The sequence below is a fragment of the Brachyistius frenatus genome, unplaced genomic scaffold (assembly GCF_029030835.1).
Source record: "Brachyistius frenatus isolate BFR_SWC_R1_liver_20210118 unplaced genomic scaffold, ASM2903083v1 Contig_94, whole genome shotgun sequence".
Lineage (NCBI taxonomy): Eukaryota > Metazoa > Chordata > Actinopteri > Embiotocidae > Brachyistius > Brachyistius frenatus.
In genome coordinates this window covers 1148794-1170040 of record NW_027210693.1, presented here as the reverse complement: position 1 = coordinate 1170040, position 21247 = coordinate 1148794, and the positions used below count along the sequence as shown (strand labels likewise).

At 45.2% G+C, this 21247-nt stretch overlaps 1 protein-coding gene across 2 annotated transcripts; it reads right to left on the bottom strand.

The window, feature by feature from the left end:
- Positions 1–1581: 1581 nt before the first annotated feature.
- Positions 1582–19890, bottom strand: LOC138628028 (inactive tyrosine-protein kinase PRAG1-like). Of its 2 annotated transcripts, none has more exons than XM_069710757.1 (6): positions 19821–19890; positions 15986–16376; positions 14132–15870; positions 7838–7983; positions 5916–6682; positions 1582–4223 (listed from the first exon to the last, which is right to left on the bottom strand). In XM_069710757.1, exons 2-6 carry the CDS (start codon positions 16247–16249, stop codon positions 3063–3065), a joined length of 4077 nt encoding a protein of 1358 aa, XP_069566858.1. In that variant the 5' UTR covers positions 16250–16376; positions 19821–19890; the 3' UTR covers positions 1582–3062. The 2 variants fall into 2 exon arrangements, with proteins under 2 accessions (XP_069566858.1, XP_069566859.1); XM_069710758.1 differs by having other exon boundaries at positions 14132–15867.
- Between the last annotated feature and the right edge of the window lie 1357 nt (positions 19891–21247).

Genomic DNA, 21247 nt, shown 5'->3' with positions numbered 1-21247 from the left:
GTGTTAGGGACTATAAAAGTATTTGAAAGTGCACCACGCACAGCAGCGACTATAAGGAGAGGGAGCATTGGGGGGAAAGTTCAACATTTCTGTCAAGATCATCACTTTAAGAGCCACCATTGAATTTAAAGAACTCAACGATGTGGTTGCCTGCACATATATGGATGCGTGGTGTATATTTGTGTACTGAAAATATCTTTAATTATGTCCCTGCCTGTGTTTGGGCATTCCTTTCTGGGAATAAGAAAAACCAACAAACAAGAAAATGGACCAGGAGGTACGTCAGGAATATGGTAAATTAAAAAAGGTTTTACAGGGAATTACTGAAATAATTCTTTTCACCGCTGTTGAGTTTTTTTTTTATTTTTTTTTTTTTTTATCAAATTAATATTTTAGCAGCGTGTGGTGATTTTGTTTTTGTGTTGTTGTTTTTTTTTTTAGGTCTGGGTCTGAAGACAGTTTGCTGGAATGCATATTTTCCTCAAATAAAGTATGCAACCTCCTGGCCGGTGTTCACTGGACAAACAAAGAAGGGGCCTTGGCCGTTGTTACCAGGGGGTTATTTGGATTCCTGCTCAACAGGCTGCTTCACTCGGTGACTCTGTGTGTGTGTGAGTGAATGAAAGAGGGAGACGGAGACAGGCTGCTTTCCTGGAAATGCCATTCCATTGGTCAAAACACCATAGCAACATAGTTCCACCTATGACAAGGGAGCAGCCAGTGGTTTTGAAGGAGTGATGTGAAGCAGAAAGCTCCATGGTAGGGGGGTGGAGGGGGGAGAGTTGGGGGAGGGACTTGGAGAGGGGTGATGGGGGGGAGAGGGGGGGTCTCGGGTCTGTTTTGGCCTGAGGCTCCAAACTCAAATCTACCTCACGACCAACCTGTCTATTGATTGGTGCGATGCACTCTGCGTCTTTCACCAGAGCAAATATTTCTGAAAGCTCAAACTGAAAAACTCCCGTCTGACAGCCAAACTACAGTTTTTTTTGTTTTTTTTTTTAGCTTCAGTCCTGTGATTTTTATTCATGTTTATATTTTTAGTAGTTTCTAAATGTACCTTAAAAAAAAAAAAAAAAAGTACTTTTTCGGAAAAATCAACTTCCAAATTGAATTTGTTAAGTACTTTAGGTTTTACACAAATATATTTCCAGCAGAAAGACTCGAGGAAAAATAAGAGTGCATTCAGCTTCAAAATCACATCCTGCTGAGGATTTTCAGTTCCCTTTGCAGTCCTTGGTTGTTACAGGGTTAAGATTTAGCAATTTTGCCACAAAGTCTTGCATAATTTAATTTGCGAGATAGAAATACCAAACCAGAGAGCAGAGTAAGAAACATAAAGAGTGGGTTACTTTGTATGTTGGTCATCACAATTACACCCTGCACTTCATCTGTCACAGGACGGAGGAACTGGACTCCAATTAGGTCCTCATTTCTTCTCATCTCTCTACAGTCAGGTCCCCAGTAAAGACATCAAATTAAACAATGTGTACTCGTATGTTAACTTTCACATAAAGGAACCTGCTGATATATTAACAACAATCAGAATGAATTTGTACAAAATAATGTTCAAAACACAGATACTGCTGTGAGAAAATATATGCACAGTTTATTGATGGATGCAAATAAGTGAGGCACACAAAATAATTCAAATCAATAATGCATTAGTTGTGAGTTCAGGTCATTTTCTCTTCAACGTTAGTCACGGACAAAAACCTGCAGGCAGGCTGTAAACTTCTAGCCTCTCTACACTTTATAAGGAAATTATTTGTTGGAGATAAAAAGTTTAGAACTTGAAGCTTCCTCTGATGGCGACAAAGGAGGCAAAAAAAACCAACAACAAACAAACAAAAACAAAACAGGCCCAGCTGCTGCTGTGCCAAATAAAAAACTCGATAATCCATATTATGAAAATAAAAGAAATTCCAGTGACTACTACAGGATAACAAATTACATCATAAATATTTTTTAACTGGTGCTCATATTCATGGCTTTTTAAGACCTGCTTGGGCTCATTTCTATCTCATATCATCTACAAATCACTGTACAAAGTTGTTACTAGAACATTCTGTGAAAGGCCAGTTTCACAACGGATGAATGATCAGTAATATTTACATTTTGGCTTGAGTCACTGTAACATATACAAAGAACAAAAAGGCACTGTGACAAATGTCCAAAAATTTAAATATATAGTAAAAGTAAGCAGAAGAAAAAAAACAAAAAACAAAAAACTGGGCGTCATCCGTTCGGTAGGAGCAAGCGCTAACGTTACCGATTGTTTTGTCAATTTAAAATACTTCAGAAAGGTTGATCTTTCCTCCTCAGAGGAACCGGCATTACTCTGTGGATCTGGTTAAAGAAAAGCGTGTTGTTTACAGTACAGCACTATGTGCCCACGACTCAACATATGAGAGAAAAGGTGCAACAGAGCAAGTCTGCGGGTGACCTCGTATTTTCAATATTAGACAAATTAGCTGTATATACTGTATATAGACAAAGTTAGCTGCACATTTAGATACGACACAGCATCACTGGCAGACACGGAGTAATGTTACGAGTTGTTAGCCTGTCGTCATTGCGTAAAATGTCTCCTTTGATATTTAATAAATACGCACAATACAGTGTCAAACATGAAACTTTGGTAAGTGTATTATATAATTATGAATACTGTTCATATTTTCCCGTTTTGAATTCATCAGCATCACTGGTACAAAATGATTCTTGTGTGTATGAGAGCGTTTTGTGATTTTTGTCCATTTTTCCCTGACAGCGGCGTTTTCAGAGGTCATGTTCGGTCATGTTCCCCAAGTTAACTGTTTTTTGTTGTTGTTTTTTTGTCTGTAGCAGGATACTGTTGGTGTCGAATGTACAGTGCAGTGGACGGCTAGTTCGACGCTTGGCTCTCATGCATGTAGAAATAGCGCAAACAGGTGGGCGGGTTCACAGTTCCTCCAGAGGGTCGCGCTATCCGGGGTGTCGACACACTAACTTTGACATCGTTGGTCATTCTCATTCACAAATTCACACTTAAGTCTGGCTCTGCTCGCACACGTTTCAGTGTGTCCTCACTTTAGTGAGTAGAGCAGTTCAGCAGTGTGGCAGAGAGACAGAGGATGAGCTGAGGAAAAGTACTGACAGCACAACCAGTCCTCCAGCTCTGCGTTCCTCTCTGGCTCCAGAGATCGCTCAGCGAACTTCATCATCAGCAGGGCCCTTTTTACGTCGAGCCAGTTGAGAAGGCCCTCGTGCCGGGCTCCGTGAACGAAGCCTCCCCCTTGTCCGTGTCTCTCCCACTGCTGCTCCATCAGGTCCTTCCTGGGGCCCCAGAGCAGGCTCTGCAGGATGCGCTTGGCCTCCTGGATATGGATGCGTTTGATGGGGTCGGGCTGCAGGAGCAGCTGGGCCAGCCTCTGGAGGCCGGCTGAATAAAGGGAGGCTGAGGGGACTGGAGGCAAGTCCTCGCAGCGGTAGTCTTGTTCCTTCAGTGCTGGACTCACCTCGAATGGGTTGGGTTGGTGGAGGAGCTCATAGATCAAGATGCCCGTCTGGAACTCATCAAATTTGCGATACTGGGCCGCTGAGACGATCTCAGGCGCCAACCTGGCGTGGTCTCGTTTGATACGAGGGTCCACGCTGGTGGAGGTGGCATCCTCGGAGGAGCGGCGCTTGGCCTTGGCAAAGTTGCTGATGAGGAGCCGGGGAAGGTGGCGCTGACTCTCTACGCCGTTTGAACCGTTAACGGTGCTGTGGTCGGTGGCGGTATGTTGGGGGAACTGGGAGGACCTGCGCTGATGAGGCACCAACAACAGGTTTTCTAGGCAAAGGTCACGGTGCGTGACCCCGTGCTCCTTCAAGTGCTCCAGGCCGTTGCAGAGCTGCAGCAGGAGGAAGCAGACGCGACGCTCGTAGATTTCTGGCTGAGTTTTATGGAAGGCCTCCCACTCCCGGACGAAGTCAGCCGCGGTCTGCTGAGGGATCTCGGGGGTGATGACCACCACCCGCTCTCGGTCCACCTGCTGACCCTTCGCAGACGTGGACGGCTGCGGCAGCGACGAAGCAGTAGCGGCGGGCGGAGAGACTTCATCAGAGGGCAGCATGCTCTGAGGGACACAGGCGAGGAAGTGGCCACGATCCTGCTGGAGGTTGAAGTGAGGAGGTATGCTCTGCTGCACGGACAGACCGTAGAGATGACCCTGTTTGGCCTCCACAGACGGACTCTTGCAGATCTGGAAAGGTTTACACACAAAGGGCAGGAGGAAGGGATGAAGCAAAAGAAAAAGAAAGGAATGGCAAGAATTCCACACACAGAAACAGGAAGAGAGTGACGCCAAGAAACACAAGAGAGGAATTCTTATTAGTTAAATTCCAAGGTCATTGCCAATCTGGTTTCTGTTCTCATGAAAGAGAAATCAGTGTCCTTCATGCAGCTTTAAAACTAATTCCTCAACTGAAAAGCTTTTTAAAAAGGCAGTTTTTAAACTACGAGGAGGTAAAGTTGATTCCAGGACTGAGCCGAGTTTGGATCAAACTAAACGACTACATTCTCTCGCGTAATAATTCCATCTGACATAAAAGCTCCCCATAACGTTTCAGTAATGTTCTCATCATGTGTTGGGATCAGATTTACACATATAATCTCGTTTGTGATTAAATGGACCAAATTCCACTTTTATAGAGTTTCAATTTGGCAACACACATGGTTGCATATCTTAAAATCAAAGTCACACAGATACTCACACATGTACTGAATCACACTAATCAATGCAAATTATGATATCATCTTTAGCATCGATGCAGCGTGATCTCATACTACTTTATGTTTGTGTGTCTTGGCCTTGACACGAGAGGTTTGTCTGACTGTAAATCCTGCCTGGAATGTAAAGATTAATTGGGCCTAAAGATGTTAAGCAACACTGTGGGCACCCAGGATGTGGCATAACACATACAATACAAAAAGCTGCTGCTTTGTACAGCACTAATGACTTTGGGACAAAGATCAGTGAGACTGAATCCACACCCTCCTTCCTGGTTGATTTACACTAAATGCCTTGAAGGTTTTTTGTTGTTGTTGTTGCCGTGGGACCATCCCATCTGAAGCTTAAGAACAAATGAGACCACCGCCCGATTTTAATCTCCTCATTCTGTCTTCTAACTGTCAAATCCCCGCTTTAAAGATACATTTACAACACCCACTAGGCAAATTATTCCTTTAACAGCAGTAAAGATCTCGACTGAGCTGCAACTTGCTCTCTTAACAATTTGAGAAACACTTCTCTTCACATTAGCAATCAAACACAGAGCCAACAATGACTTGCAATCATAGACTTATAGTCTCCTGTACTTAGTGTGTAAAACCAAGGTTTTCTATGAAATGATTAGAAATTCAACTACAAAAATCTGTCAAATGTCTAAACTATTTGAAGCACTGAGTGATGATGCAAAAATAATTCTGTTTTTCTCTTTAGCGTTAAAGTTATAATCATCAAGATGTTCTAGAAGTCAAACTCTTTTTTACATGTTGGACTTTACTGTTTAGTCTTAATTATTGTTAAGTTACTGCTTAACTGAACATTTTCTGTTGCTGCTAGTTGACGCTGGATGTCCAAACAGCATTGTGGCTTTTACTGTGAAGTAGTCACCGGAAACACAAACACAGGAAGTAGCAGCAACAGGAAGCTGTTAAATGAGGAGAAAACTACTGCTGGTTGCTCATAATGAAAAAAGGCATCGTTATAGACTGATTAAAATAACGTGCTTGTTTGGTTGGACTGTAAATAGATCAACTAGTCGCTCTGTAATTCTGAGAAAGTATCTGGAGTGTTTTCTGTTATTTGTGATCAGTATTATGATTAAAAAAAACAACAACTATTATATAAAAACTTCTCACTCCTGCATTAGGCTCAGTATTTAGGGATTACCTTCACAGCGTAGGAGTTGCTGGGGTCGGAGGCGCAGGCAGCGGAGTAGTACACGGCATCGCCGGCGTTGCAGCTCGGTTTGTTCGACGTGAGCCGGAACAGCGACCAGTTGCTCTCCTCAAACCGGAGCTGGTTCTTCTGGGAGCGCGTGAAGTGATCCTCACATTTAAGAGCCAGGCGCCGCAGAGACTCGGCATACAGGCCGCCCAGCTTCGAGTACACTCCCTCTCTACTGTCAATGTTACTCAGAAGGGTCTGGAGCTGCAGGCTCGAGCCCAGGTTCGGTGCCGAACACGGTTCCGAGGCCGAGAACGGCACGCTGAGCTGTGGCGAAGAGGAGCAGGTGATGCTGCTTCGGCAGTGAACGCCCAGACGCCCGTGAGCTTTGATCGGCTCGTCCAGCGTCCGCGACCTCGAAGATCGGGCCAGTGGAGCGTGACAACGCTCCAGAGACTCGTTGGAGGAGAAGATGGGCCGCGGGTCAACGGGACTGGATGGCAAACTCGAGCGGGAGCCGACGTCGACGGATCGACACACGTTGCTCTCCGAGCCGGTGAACGGGAGGCGGGGGTAGGCTCGGATGAAGGGTTTCCCGTTGGAGCTGTCGGGCGCTGACACGGTGCGGTTGACCATTTTCTTCTCCGGGAGTGGAGGCGGCTGGTTGCCTAAACTGTGAAAGGAGGGCGGGTGAGGAGACCCCGGAGCTGAAGCCACAGGACTTCTGAGAAATGGAGAGGAACAAGACATCCGTGTAACATCACGAGAACCTATGAAGGAAGAAAAAAAAAAATGACATTAGCAGGTCATATATAGCATGTTGTTTATGGAAAGGATCGAACTCACGTGTACCAAGCAGAAAGAAAAACACACAAACAATGTGACATAAACTTGTCTGGAGCTGGAAAATAAAGGCTCAGCCATGCAGATAGAAATTAAGACCAACAACCACCGGCAGCTTTTCTTCTCGCTGCCTTTGTGGATTCACACAGTGTAACCTTTGTTTCTCAGCGTCCTTGTGAGTTAATCTTCTTCAACCTCACAGTGCTCACAGACTTACATATTCCTGGACGACAGCTGTAAATCTCATTTACTGACTTCACCCCTTCTGTCACTGCCGACTGCTCAGCCGCGATACGAGCACATACCTCGTCTCCTCAGAAGACCTGGAAATTTCCAAAACCCCGGGTTCAAGGTGACACTCAAAACATCTTCCATCCAATTATGATCCATTTGTCAATTAAAGACTTAAAGTTGGAACTCGACTTTACAGCGAAGGAGACAGATACTGAGATAATTGTGTGGTGCGGTCTTCAATAACTGCTTTCACAGAGGGGAGAAGATTGTAAAGAAAAAGAAAAAAAAGTACTCTGTGGGATGTAGCCAAGCCCTTTTTCCTTCGTTATCAGGGTCCATAATTATCTCTTCAAACAACATTGGCCAGGAAGTTACAGCAATTACAAGCGTCTGAGCGCCACTGAGGTTTAAAGCTGATACGTGAAGGACGACAATCATTTCTAGACCAAGGACAGATAGATGCCACTCATTCTGAGCCATGTCTCTAAAGATTGTGGGGATCTCAAACTCAAGGTATGAAAATGAACAGTCAGTCATAACAAATTGTATTTGCACTCCACCAGAGGAAGAGAAGCAATAAGCTGTAAAAGCGTGCAGTTCTCCCTTTCCTGTTTTTACTGTTTCACTCTGTACAAAGTGCATCCTTATTGTTAAACGTGACACTGAAATACAAAACAACTTCCACGGACACCCAAGAGACTTGTCAAAAAGGCATTTACACATAATCAGTTCAAACCTTGGACTTCCTTCACATGTTTCTCTTTCAGTAAATAGATATTTACCAGTCAAGACATCCTAAAAAAAAACCAGTGTCCATAACCGGACTGGATTCAGTGTGAGGTTCTTACCAGTGTCAGCAGTCAGGTTGTCGGTGGACGCGCCTGACAGGCTGGCGCTGCCCAGACCCCGTAAAGATGAAGTGGGACTCTCTACTGACCCGTGTTGGCTGCAGCGGTCCAGCTCCATGTTGCTGCCACTCATCTTACTGCACACTCTGTAATAGATAAAACCACAAAGCAGGGCTCGGTCAACACAACGAGATAAACAAGATATAAACAAGCATTGCATTGAGGCTGTATATGGTGCAAGGAGCTGCTCAGTCAGTAGCTTTGTCATGTCCTTGTAAATGTGGAACCACTCCACTTCCTCATGTGTTGTTTTTAAAAAAATCTGCGATTGTGTTACTAGTAAATTCATGGGAAAGAACACCTTGTTTTTGATGTTTTAAATGACGAAACAGATACTGAAGAGTAATTTCACTTCCTTGTTAGAGAAGCACACTTCTCTATTCACTGTTTGCAACTGCAATAAACAAGCTTACTGAAAGCAATGTCTCTTCACTCAAGTACAATAGCACCTGTTATATTATCTGAACCATAAAGTGGGTCTATGGAACTTCTGCTGACCACAAGTGTCAGCAACAGCATGGTGGCACATTAGATTTCACGTCATTTCCCATGATTCTCCCCGAGTAAGTTGCTTTTCCTCATTCCTGCTTGCGGCTAGCAGATCGAGGCAATTGACTTGCATGGTGGGTAGTCTGACTTGCCGGATGTAGACTGTGGATATAAACCTGCTACTGGCCAAATATTTCAGTAGTTTTTGTCCTCCCCTTCCGCTATCTGTGCAACAACAACAACCTTCGAGCAGCAACCTAAGTGCTGGAAAAGATTTGGATGGGAGATTTGGATGCTGCAGCACGGCAGGCCTGCTCGCTTCTTTCAGCCATTATAATGCCAGTGCTCGCCTCCCCACATGCAAATGTTCCACCAGAACAACCTCGCTGACTCGTGACCTTAGCTCAGCACTGCACATGACAATTGTGACTGATTTATAATGACGCACGAGAGCAGCTAGACCATTCTCTTGCATTGGCACAGCACGGTGGAGATAGATTTGGTTATGCAAGACTATATTACGGGTTAAGTAGTTGTCAGGTTTAGACAAAGCAGAATGAATGAATCTCTGGTTCTGATGCTTTTTTTAAACTATCTGTCACGTCCTTAAATGTTAGTGTCTCTCCTACTTCCCTCTTATCTCTAAACTATGCACTATAAGTACAGGCATAAAATACTTTTTAAGATATTGTTGCCCGAGTGCGTGGGAAGGAACAAGGGGGTGTTTTCTTTTTACTGGCTCGAAGGGAGCCTTGCATTCTTTTCCTATTCAGTTTCCTGACTACCACGATGACCTCTTATAATGTCAATGAAAACTGTGCATGAGCAGAGTTTCTAATCAAGGTGACCAATTAAGCTGAGTGACGGCCATTCACTCGTCTCATTATACCCGCTAATGGCTCAGGAAAGCAAGGTCTCGTCCCTACCCTTCATCTCTCATTCCTCCCTTCCATCACAAAATGACTCCTCTATCCATTTATCTGCCGGCCCCCTGACTTCAATTCCACCATAAATCAGCAGAACAAACAGATGAGGAGGAGGGAAGGAGAGGAGCACTGGGGGGAGACAAAGGGTTAGGTATTCTCTGTGGGCAGTTAGCGAAAGGATACACTATCGTTTTACAGACAAAAGAGCCGTGATGAAAGGCGGTGGAAATGCTTAAGCGCAGGAGAGATGGTAAAGGGTGCAGGGATTATAGGTCCAGGTGCGTGTGCATGTCTCTCACTCTGGATCTCTCAGATATGTATCCAAAACATGAGATTTTCCGTGGTGAAAAAATGTCCCCGTTTATGTCCTGTGGAAGGATGTGAAGGGACAAATGAGCCGTCTGAGGAAGGGCATGATAAATAAATAATTTAAAAAAAGGACTTGGATTAGGACTGCATGGAAGAATATACAAGCATTCAGGGCCTAAAACTAATAATTAATATGAGCATTATTTTCTCAATTAATTGAGATTGAGATTTTTTTTTTTAAGTATGATTTTAACTTCAAACAGGATTGCATAAAATGCATTTTATCACATTATTCTTCCTGTGCTTAGATTCCCAGTTTTAGCCTCAACATCAATTAATAAGCATCCTGATTGCACAATAGATATAATCACTTTCTTTGCCCAAACAAAGTACATGAAATATCAGTAAATCTGTGCGACAAGGTTTGTGTTCTGTCATCCACCCGGCCAACGACAGTAACCCACATTTAGAATATAAACAATCACGCTTCAGTAAGTAACGCACTGGATCCGTTGACACACATGCTCTCCTGACGTGTGCGGTATTAATAAAGCTGTGCGAGAGGAACTCGGGGAGCTTTAAAAAGGGATCGGCTCGGGGTTACAGCTAACTAGCCACAGATAGCAGTGTGACAGTGTAAACTGAGACCCACACTAAACTGCTGTAGTGTTGTTGTTGTGGATCAGGTTAACAAAACTGGCTTCACCTCCTGATTCTTATGAACACCTTCCTCAGTGGTGAATATATAAACTGACACCATTAAAAGAGACAAAGTACGTACGTTTGTCACGTCTTTTGGGTGTGACAAAGTCTGCATACACAAATTAAATTTCCAGGGCAATTTTATGTCGAGACAATAACCTTTTAGTCATGATACAAGCTGGTTATGTAGTACTATAATCCAAATGAAGTAGGGTTAAGAGGAAAAGCAGGCTGACTCAGCCTGTCGTACACTGAAGAGGACTCGGAGGTAGTAACAGGTACACATGTACAACATCATGCAATCTTCAACATCCATGCAACAAACACAACCTCAAAGAATCCACGGTGATAGCTTCCTTTTTATGATAATATGTCAGAGAGGAATTGATTGAAAATTGTTTCATTCTTAAGTGTTCTTTTAAAATAAAGACTCACAAAAGTGTCGAATCTATTGTATGTCTGTTGTATCAGATTACATTTGATCCTTCATGTTGTGCAACCTCCATGCATGTTACTATACAGTGCAGAGAAGAAAGACACCCATTGTTTATCTGACCCTGACTTTGGGCTTGTTACTATGGCTGTGTAGTCATAAACCAAAGATCCATTAATGTTTGACATAAATCTTTTTTATCTTTTGCAAACTGCTCCAGCCTTACCTGATCTCCCTTTTCATTGCAAATCCCTTCCATTTATATGCAAATACAAAAAATATCTGCAAGTTTAGTTTGGTTGCTTATCCCCTGCAACTGTCCAAAAACTATTTCACTTCTCTTCATCTTATTACTATTTTATATGTACCAAGAAAATATTACAAGAGATTAGAAGACGAGCTAAAAGCAGGGTATGAAAGAGGGAGGAAATAAACATCATCGTATTCAAAGCTACTTCTGAATTTTGGCTACCAACACCTAATAGAGGTGTGATAAAAGCAAGAGGCTTCTGCTTACCTAAAAAGCCAAGTTCATTATAAACTTCCTGAAACAAAACCGCTGCGTGGGCAAGAACATCACCATTTCCCCCACAAGACTAAAGATAAAGGTCTCAGCGTCTACCTCGAGACACGTACCAGAAAAAGCTGCAGTCAGGTGCCTACCTCATGCTGAAGAAGCAGAGGTCCTTGTTGGGCCGGTGGACACAAACTGCCCGTGGATCAGACTGACGGCTCTCTAAAGCCCCGCCATGTGTAGTAACACAACCCTGGCTCCACACGAGTCATATGTGTATTTAAAGTGTCTCAGCAGGAGAAGCACCAAAGCACCTATCAGATGTGTTAAATGAAAGCGCCCGTATCTCTTATGAAGCATCCACTCGTTCACCTACTGGTTCACTTTAGAGCAGCTTTAAGTCTGTCAGACAGCAACGAGATGCCATCCGCTCTGCTGCAGAAGAGGGATCAGGATGGAGGGAGGGGCGCTACGTCCCGGAACAGTAGCTCACAGAGCAAAAGGCAACTCAAACCCGAGTCAAGCTCGGTGGACGTGAATCCACGCGGCTGATCTATAAATTCTACTTCTACCGGTGGCAACTATTGGCCAGGCCGGGACAGTTTGGGAGTTGCCAGGGGCAACAATCTGTTCACTGAAGCCCCTCCCTCTGGGCAACCTTCACTGACCAGTTGACACGCCTTCCTTGTTAGAGAGTACTTGCACTTACACACACACACACACACACACACACACACACACACACACACACACACACACACACACACACACACACACACACACACACACACACACACACACACACACACACACACACACACACACCTCTCTTAAGCTGGCCTACCACATGATATGGTGGTTGACCTGTTACAAAGAATAAAGAGCAAAAGATTGGTGTTTTTCACAGTGATCAAAGGCTCCGAGAAGCAGATTTTTCAAACCATCTGTGGCTTTTAAATGATTCAGCAGATCAAAATGCTGCCTCACTGGGGGGCTTGTCTTTGTGTGGGAAATGTTTTCCGTCCAGTCAGCTCACAAGAGTCTAATTTCTGCCAATAATAAATCTTAATGTCCTCATAATAAAAGTTTGGATTTTGACTGAGTTGACCAGGGACACTTGTTGATTAAACAAACTAAACCCCGCCGATAAACCAGGAACGCCAGAGAGCCAAAACTGTCGCCGGCTGGCTGAAGGCGTGTTCCCACATGTGTCGCAACAAGGTATTTTTATCAGGGCAGAATGTCGGCAATGTCATAACAGGAGAGATGGGTCCTTACTAGAATTACCACAAACATACGGGCCCTTGAAACGTGATCAGCAATCTGTGTTTTTGACAGCTAAATGTTCTCCATTAGGCTTTTTGCTGAGTCGAACTCGAGATACTCTGCTTGTTTTGGGGAAGTTGCAGTTGATGTGTTGCACCTCATCGTGCCGTCCACGACAAAGCTATAGTGTATTTTAAGGAGATCATTTGATGCTCTAATAGCTGGTACACAGGCCCTCTTCTCTTTTCCTGCTTTGGGTATCTGACTCAGACAGCAGAATGTATTCTTAGCCTCGTGGAGATTTAGTTTAACGCAAGTGTGCATATGTTACAGCTGATAAATGGCTAGGAAACCCATAAAGGAGCACCCCTAGAGGTGAAAATTCATCATTTTGCACATCTTGTAAGAGATGTAATTAAATACGGTTACCAAGCAACACAAATACCCAGGGTGTGCATTTCAGCAGCAACATGCTGTCATCAAGAATATCATTATTTTGTCCATAGACCCAACTGAACACATGCTAATGGAAGATTGGTCACTGTATAACAACATTAATTGTTGTACTTCTACTAATGTACATTGTACTGCAGCCAAAACAAATTTGCAGCAACATGACACAACAGTGGACCATTAAACAGACTCATGTTGTGCGTTAATTAGAATTGAAAAAGTCACAATGCTTTGCATGAATAGAACAAGGCATGCATTGAGGAATATGCCAGGACAGTTGGAATGATCACAAGGCGCTAGAATGGAGACTGGTTCAAGGCTGAATAATGATGCTATGAAAGGAGAAGACACTGTAAGATTCACACACATCACTGCAGTAAGAACGGCGCAGTCGCAGGCGACGTGCAGCGGCTTACAGTCCATAAGCAATGAGAACAAAACGCATTTACGCTAAGTGCTAAATTATGTAATATAAAGAAACCACCACTGAACTACAGTCCCAGTAATGCAAATGCAGAGACAACAAAAGGACCGAACAGAAATATGTGCTTTAATTGTCAGTTCAGGTTTGATAAATTAATCTTGCAGTAAGTGTTTGGTTTACGAGCATCTAATTGAGCATCTATTAGACGTTCTTTTACATTGCTGCCCTGTCGTAAGCAATATTTTAGATTGCCCTTTCACTCAAGATGGTTGATGTATTTGCTGTGCTTCTATTTATCATAAAGAGTATTTATCCTGTAGTTCTAAGCAAGAGTTTGAGAAACATAACAGCGAATTTTCTAGAAAATGACATACTAACACATAAAAGATTTTGCATCTGTGATTCTTTTCAGCTTCTCTAAACAAAGTAAACAGCATATAATAGAGTCAGTTTCACAATTACAAAGAGCTGATAACTTTTTACACTTAATTGCTGTAAACTGAGTTCTGTGATCATTTATGTTTATCGGTCATTGTTTTTAAAAGTTAACTGGCAACATGATTAACAGAGAAAGTTTCATCAGTAATGAAAATAATCCTAGACTTTTTCAGATTTACTAAATACAGTCCTACCAGGAGACTGTTAGTCTTCTGTCCTGTTTGAAGAGTTAATAATTGAATGTGTAGCTGCCAAACAAAAAGCTCTTTGTAATTCTTACCTGTGCAGTTTCTTAGGTGGGGGAGGAGGTGGGTTGGGGTCATTGTTGGCAGCTCCCTTTCCTGCTGCCAGCAGCTCTGATGAGCCGGCGTGCAACGGTTGCTTGGCCGGCATGCTCCCGTTATGCTTGCCCTCCTCCTCTGCGCCGGTGCCCTCAGTTTCCCCCTGACAGGCACCATTGTCGGGGGCCGCCGGGGGGGCCGTGCCTGGCTCTGTCATCGGAGGGGGGCTGCTGTGGGCCTTCCAGTCCCTGGCCTCCTTCCAGACAGCAGCACCATTGACCAGGCCTGTCCCTCGAGTGGTTGTCCCCGGGTTGGCAGCGAGCTTCTTCTTCTCCGCCTCTTTCCTCTCCCTCTCTTCCTCCTCCTCCTCTTCCTCAATGCGGCAGTTCCAACCAGAGCTTTGGTGATGGGGCTTATGCCAGCGTTCGGATGGTGAACTCTGGTTCTCTACATGGACCTTGAAGTGGCCCTCTTTAGCGGAGACGAGGAAGAGCATGGGCAGTTCAGGGAGAGGGACGGGAGAGGAAATGGATGGCGAGAGGCTGGAGGTGCCCAGTTTGGGAAGCTCGGGAAGAGGTACTGGAGAGGACATGGATGGCGAGAGGCTGGAGGTGCCCAGTTTGGGGGAGCGGATGTTCCTCTTAGGAGGAATAGGTGGGCTGGACTGGGGCTTCGGGTACAGAGTGGAGGAGTCTGTGGCCAGAGAGGATGTGCTGTGGCTGGGGCTGGGCCAGCGGAAAGCTGGACTGCTGGGGTCTTTCCGTGCTGTGGGGCTGAAGTGGCACTGGGTGCTGACGGCTGAATCTGGGCTGCTCAGGTAGAACGTCCTGTTGTTCAACTCCGTGTGAGCAGCCATCACAGTGATCGTAGCCCGTTGACTCTCTCCAGAAAGGTCAAGCTCAGAGCACTGGGACGGCTTAGTCTGGTTTGGGGACTCAGGATGGGATTGCGGTCCATTTCCTTGCGGCTTGCGTTTTTTCTTGGTGCTCTCTGCGTAAATGGGCTCAGAGTCTTGTCCACTGGGAGAGTTGGGAGCTGACCTCGGGCTGCCCGTGGCTGGCGGGCTTTGGGGGCTCCCTGCCACGTCTCTTCTTCCTCCCGACCCTTCTGGTCCAGGAAGTGAATCTGTACTGCTACGATAAGAGCAAGAGGAGTCCGATAGGCTGCCCTGTTTAGACAGGACAGGTACAGAGTGGAGGGATGTCGGGCTGCCGTGGCTAGTAGCGTCCACACTTAAGGCTGTGGTGTAGGGAGGGGTAGAAGTGCTGTATGTCTTTGTGGTAACGGTGGTTGTACTCCCATTGCAATGAACTGTGGCAGGACTGGAAGGGATCATATCCACTGACAAAGGTATCTCCACAGATGCCTGATGAGACCCTTGATAATTTGCTCTGGTAGTCACACCACTTCCATTATAAGTGCTCTTGGTTCTGATGGCGGTCGTGCTGTTCTGCTGCCTACTGGAGTCTTCGTTGGCGTTTTTGTTTAGACTCTGAGAGCCTCGACCTTCCTCCTGGGTGACGAAGATGTTGCTGATGATCATGGAGTCCTTGGGCAGCACACTGGGGGACAAGGGAGCCAAAGAGAAGCAGTTGTTGTAGTCCATCTTGGCATCAGGACCCTGAAGAACTGCATCTCTATGGGCCTTGTTGCAGCCATTACTATCAATGTAGAGAGGCGACAGGTCGAAGAGCTTCTTCAGGTCCAACCGCTCAGTTGGGCTTTTTGTGTTGTCCTGCTGCAAATAAGCATAAACACAATGTTGTTTTTTTTTTTAAAGATACACGTATCCAGACAGATAGAAAAGCACGAAACAAGGTCGGATACACAGAGGAAACGTTAAAGAAACTCACCTGCTCGATGTTCATGTTGACGTCAGTTGGCTCGTTGGTGTCGAGGCTCATCATAGTGGGTTTGACAGCAATGGTTGGCTTGCTGTAGGGCGAAGGTGCCGTCACTCCAGCTTCTTCATCGCCTCCCAGGCTGCTCTTCAAACAAACGGCGGGCGCGCCGCCATCCAGGACGCCGAAAGTCTTGTGCGCACTAAACGGATGGAAGCAGTTCTTACAAGAGCCGGGTTTCCACACGTGTTCTGCAAAGTCACTGCACGCGGACATCTTCGGTTTGCTAAATCGGGTTTGGTCAGAAGTGGCGGTGAAGGTATCCGGCAGATACGGGATGAACTCTCATGGCTGCCCCACAGAAGATTGCAACGTCACAAGATGCTGATCACAAGGCAGAAGCCTATGTAGAAGACAGAGAAGGAAGAATGAGATGCAATTAGTCACAGTTGTCATTTTATGGCTACAGGCTGTATCTTCAAATGTCTTTGGGACAAAGTATAACAGTTTGCAATACATAAAAACAATGACTAATGTAAAAAGGCCATAAGTTCTTTTTAAATTCACTTAACAAATAAGAAGAACTATCCTGACTTTTCAAATGGCATCTACTTCCTCCACAAGATGTTTCACACTTTAATATAAAGACCATTTTCAGGTTTCCACATCATACTCAGTTTAATCAGACTGATCGGCTTCCTAACTGTTTGTGATGTCACAAATCATGCTTGTAGGCTCCACCCCCTAAAATAATGGGCTCAATTTTCATTGAAAATTGGATGTAAAAAAAAAACAGCCTTCTAGTTTCCAACTCTGCACAAACACCTTCCTGTCCAGTGAGGCTCAAACATTCAACTAAAAGAACAAGGAGGAAGCACATTTATGAGTGCCCCCCCCCCCCCAAAAAAAATAAAATCAACTCAGACAAAGTTCAAACATCTATTTGAACATTCAAAGACGAAACGGATGACGGAGTCCAAGCTGACAGTTTAAGTGTCATCCGTGGATGTAACTTAAGAAGCCCTGATGTGTGCTGCGCTACATGTTCCCATGGCCTCCTAAATTAGAGGGTATGTGGTTTCTGTTCACCCAAAGGGGCTCGCAGGTGGGAGCCCAGAAACATAAAAGCCCTCCGGAGTCCTCTGCACCCCTTCCCCCCTTCCCCCCGACATGCAAGAAGAAGACGGAGGAGCCTCAAGCATCCCGGAGGTCGGAATGTCAGGAATGTCTAACGGGCGCAAGTCTCACCGGGGTGAATCTCACACCCACGACAACCTCCCTTCCCCCGTCCACACACACACACACACACACACACACACACACACACACACACACACACACACACACACACACACACACACACACACACACACACACACACACACACACACACTGCCTCAGTGTCCTGTTGAACTGGACTGACAGCGAGAAGATCAACACCGTCTCGGAGAGATCGTTTGTTTCCCGGCGTCTCGAGGTCCCTTCACAGCTTTAATTGTCTCTCAACAAGGTGCTGCAACGACACAGAATCACGTCAACTCACGACCTGGACAAAACGCCTCGGAGGCTCAACAATCGCTCTCCTGAGACAGTGAAGCGGCGTCTGTATATGTACAGAGTTTATTCACATTTATTCTAAAGTTAATTTTTTTTACCTCATAAAATCTTCAGCCAGAGCTGTTCTCGATCTGTTTATTGACTCAAAAAAAAACTGCAACAGATAACGAATACTTGACTCCAGGAGAGGTAATTCACGGCTCCAGTGTGCCGACTAATCCTCAAGGCATGAAGGGTTTTCCTGTTGGTAAAGATAATGCATGTTTACATGCTTCTTTGTTCTGTCTGACTCAGTTTGAGCAGGAAAGCAGCGACCAGCCCGCTGCTTGTTTAACCGTTCCTGCGACGACAGAGGAAACGGAGTCTTGTGGTTTTGTGCGCGCGTCATGTGAAGAGACAACTGATCGGAGACGCTGCCGGGCTTCCTGCTTTAGAGGACAGACTGACAGCCAGTCACCTCCGTCTCCGTCGGTACACTTTTCCCCAGCAGGGAACCGCCGACAACAACAGAGGAGGGCACGAGGGAGGTTCGTCTGAAATGTCCAGCATTTTTTGGTTTTGGCCAGACGAGACTGGGACACACGACGAGACTGGGACGCACGTCACACTGCGCACGCTGCAGGTTATCCTGCTCTTGTTGACATGTCCAGCCCTGGTTGTTTGAACAGAGGTGGACCACCTTGTCTACATTCCCCACACCTCCTCAAGCTCAAGGTCCAATATTTCTCACTTCCTCTAGTAAAACACACACACACACACACACACACACACACACACACACACACACACACACACACACACACACACACACACACACACACACACACACACACACACACACACACACACACTTAACTACATATCCACAATATGCACACACAGAGCAAAAACAGCCACAAGTTCAGCCTTCAACATAAAACATAGACTTTGAAGATTCTCTCATGGGCACGTGAGAAGTCAGTGGCGACAAATAATAAGATGGTGCGCGCGGAGAAATGACTTGAGGGTGGATGTTGGTCTGATGTGGGATTTACAGTTTTGGGCCTCCTCGTACAGACAGTATAATCCTGAAGGTGGCAAACCTCATTCTTCACGTCGCTTCGATCTCTGCACTGAACATCACAGAGTCGCCCGGCCAGCAGAGGTCTCAAACACAACCAGGATGACGGAGAAATGAAAGTCCACTCCAACTACACTGGGCTATCCATTGCTTGAGGCGAAAACTGTATTACGGTTGCCGGGCTGTGATGGACTGGAGAAGGTAGTCGTGGTGTATTGTTATGGACTAACAGTTAAACAGCCCAGAGATGCAATCAAGGTGAAGGTGAACGCTCTCAACAACAACAACAACTGCACTTTAAAGATTCATGACAGGAGCACACACCCGAGCGCTGAGCTTTTATGAAGTATAGATCATCTGATGGTTATTATTCGAGGGTCACTGCGTTGTCCTAATGGCTGTTTTTTTACTGAGACGCCGCCCCCACCCCTCAAAAAACAACAACAAAAAAAACATAATTGGATGGCATTCCCACAGAAAAACAAAGTCCAGTCATTCATAATCAAAATAATTGGACAACCTCTCCTCCATGTTACAGTCTGATAAGCAGGTCGTCTCAGTGTGCAGCCACTCACTTTGAATACAAATTCATTTACAAGCGACATTTGTCACGCCTGCTCACTCACTCACAGCAGCAGCTCATTCATTCATTCAGAGGCCACAACCTGCGTTTTCGGAGGTCGGGGGTAGGGGTGTGTGTGTGTGTGTGTGTGTGTGTGTGTGTGTGTGTGTGTGTGTGTGTGTGTGTGTGTGTGTGTGTGTGTGTGTGTGGGGGGGGGGGGTTCCTGCCCAAAAACTTGTCAACTTTTCTCAGAAACTTCCAGCTTTAAGGGTCGGTCATTTTTTATATACATTTTAACCAGCATCGGTTTCAACATCCGCTCGAGCACAAGCAACAAAAACCCCACGTGTTTGGGTTTGAGACGTTTTTGAAAATGTGTGTCGCGTGTTGCCAAATTTGGCTTATGGTGGGAAATTGGAAAGGAAAACACGTCTTAATATATATATATTTATATATATATATATTTTTTTTTAAGAAATGCTGTATTTTCACTTGCATTACTACAAACACACACACAGGAAACGCAACTTCAATCTATACGGCTCTCACCGAGCCACTATAACAGGTGTACCTGAGGAAAACAAAGGCTAAAACGCCAGCTGCAATGCAACCATGCTCAAGTGGCCAAGGTTATCTACCGCCTGCTGACTGCTTGCTTGCTTGCTTACCTGCTCGGACCAGGGAGGAGATCCCTGGCAACACAAAAGATGTCCCAAAAAAAAAAAAAAAAAAAAAAAAAAGGACCGCAAGTAATCAACACAACTGTCTGCTCCTCTGATCCCCGCAGAAGCCGATATCCATCCGTCTGTATTCCACATGCGACAGGTTACAGACCGGGAGACTGTGTTGCTGCAGGCTGCTTTCGGCTCCAGCCGGGCATGCTGCTGCTGCTGCTGCTGCTGCTGCACTGTGCAGAGGTGGAGTGCTGCCTGGAGCGGAGCAGGAGTCCTCTGCAGCGTGTGGGGGGTGGAGGGGAGGGGTGGGGGCATAGGGAGGTGGGAGGAGCTCCTAACCAGCCATGCAGTCTGGCCAGCAGCCACACTCAAAAGATTTTTCATGAAAGCTTTCTGTCCTGGAAGCTGTCATAAGACTGTTTTTTTTTTTTTTTAATTTTAATTTTAAATACACAATCCAGCTCCCCCAAAGATGTTTAAAGTTGCAGCTTTAGGCTACAAAGCAAAGCAAAGACTTCCCGGCTTAAAAAAAAAAAAAAAAATAAAAATCCCACTGATTTGTGCAGGTTTCTTCTGCAAGCAATCAATCTTGATCAGAGGCCCTTTGAAGTGGGGAGAGTTGATGTGTACAAGCTTCTCTGTTGTTGTTTTTCTGGCCCTTCCCTCCTGCCTGCTGCCCCCAGGACCGCTGCTCCTGCTTCTGTTCATCACAGTGAGGGTGACAGTGATAGAAAAACACTGCCGCTGCTGCTTAGCCAGGCCGGACCCCTGCTGGTTTCCACTACTGGCGGCAAAAGGAGAGGCAAAGCACAGGGAGTGACAAACACAGCCGCGGTGTTGGATGAAGCCAGTCATCCATGGAGATTAACCTTTTAACCGAGCATGTCCTCTCATGTTCTACTGAGAAATAACACTGAAACAAGGTGTTATCTGTTGTCGTTTTTCAACTGAACCTCTGAAACACCTTCAGAGTCTGTTGAACATGTCTTCTGAGTTGTTTAAGGATGGTAAAAAAAGAAAGAAAAAAAGACAGGGCCTATGGAGATGGAGAAAAGAGAGATATCAGAAAAAAAAGAAGGAAAAACCCCACACAATACTATAACTGTTAACCCCCAAGTCGAGGAATCCCACTGGTGGAGTCTGCTTCCTGTGGAGGACACGTCAGTGCACATGAGGATTTATAGCAGCGCTGAGACAATCAGCATAAGTGGCACATCAGAGACTGCATCCAAGAAAAGTGATATTTTTTACAAGACCACCTGTTGAATTTGGAAAGAGTTGCAACCCTCTCAAGAGGATTAAGATTTTGTTGCATTCCATCTATTTTTGGCAGCACGTTGCACGTAATAATTCTGCTAATGGGGTAATTCAAATAACTTGGGAGTTGCAAAACCAGATGCCTCGAGACCCATTTAGACATG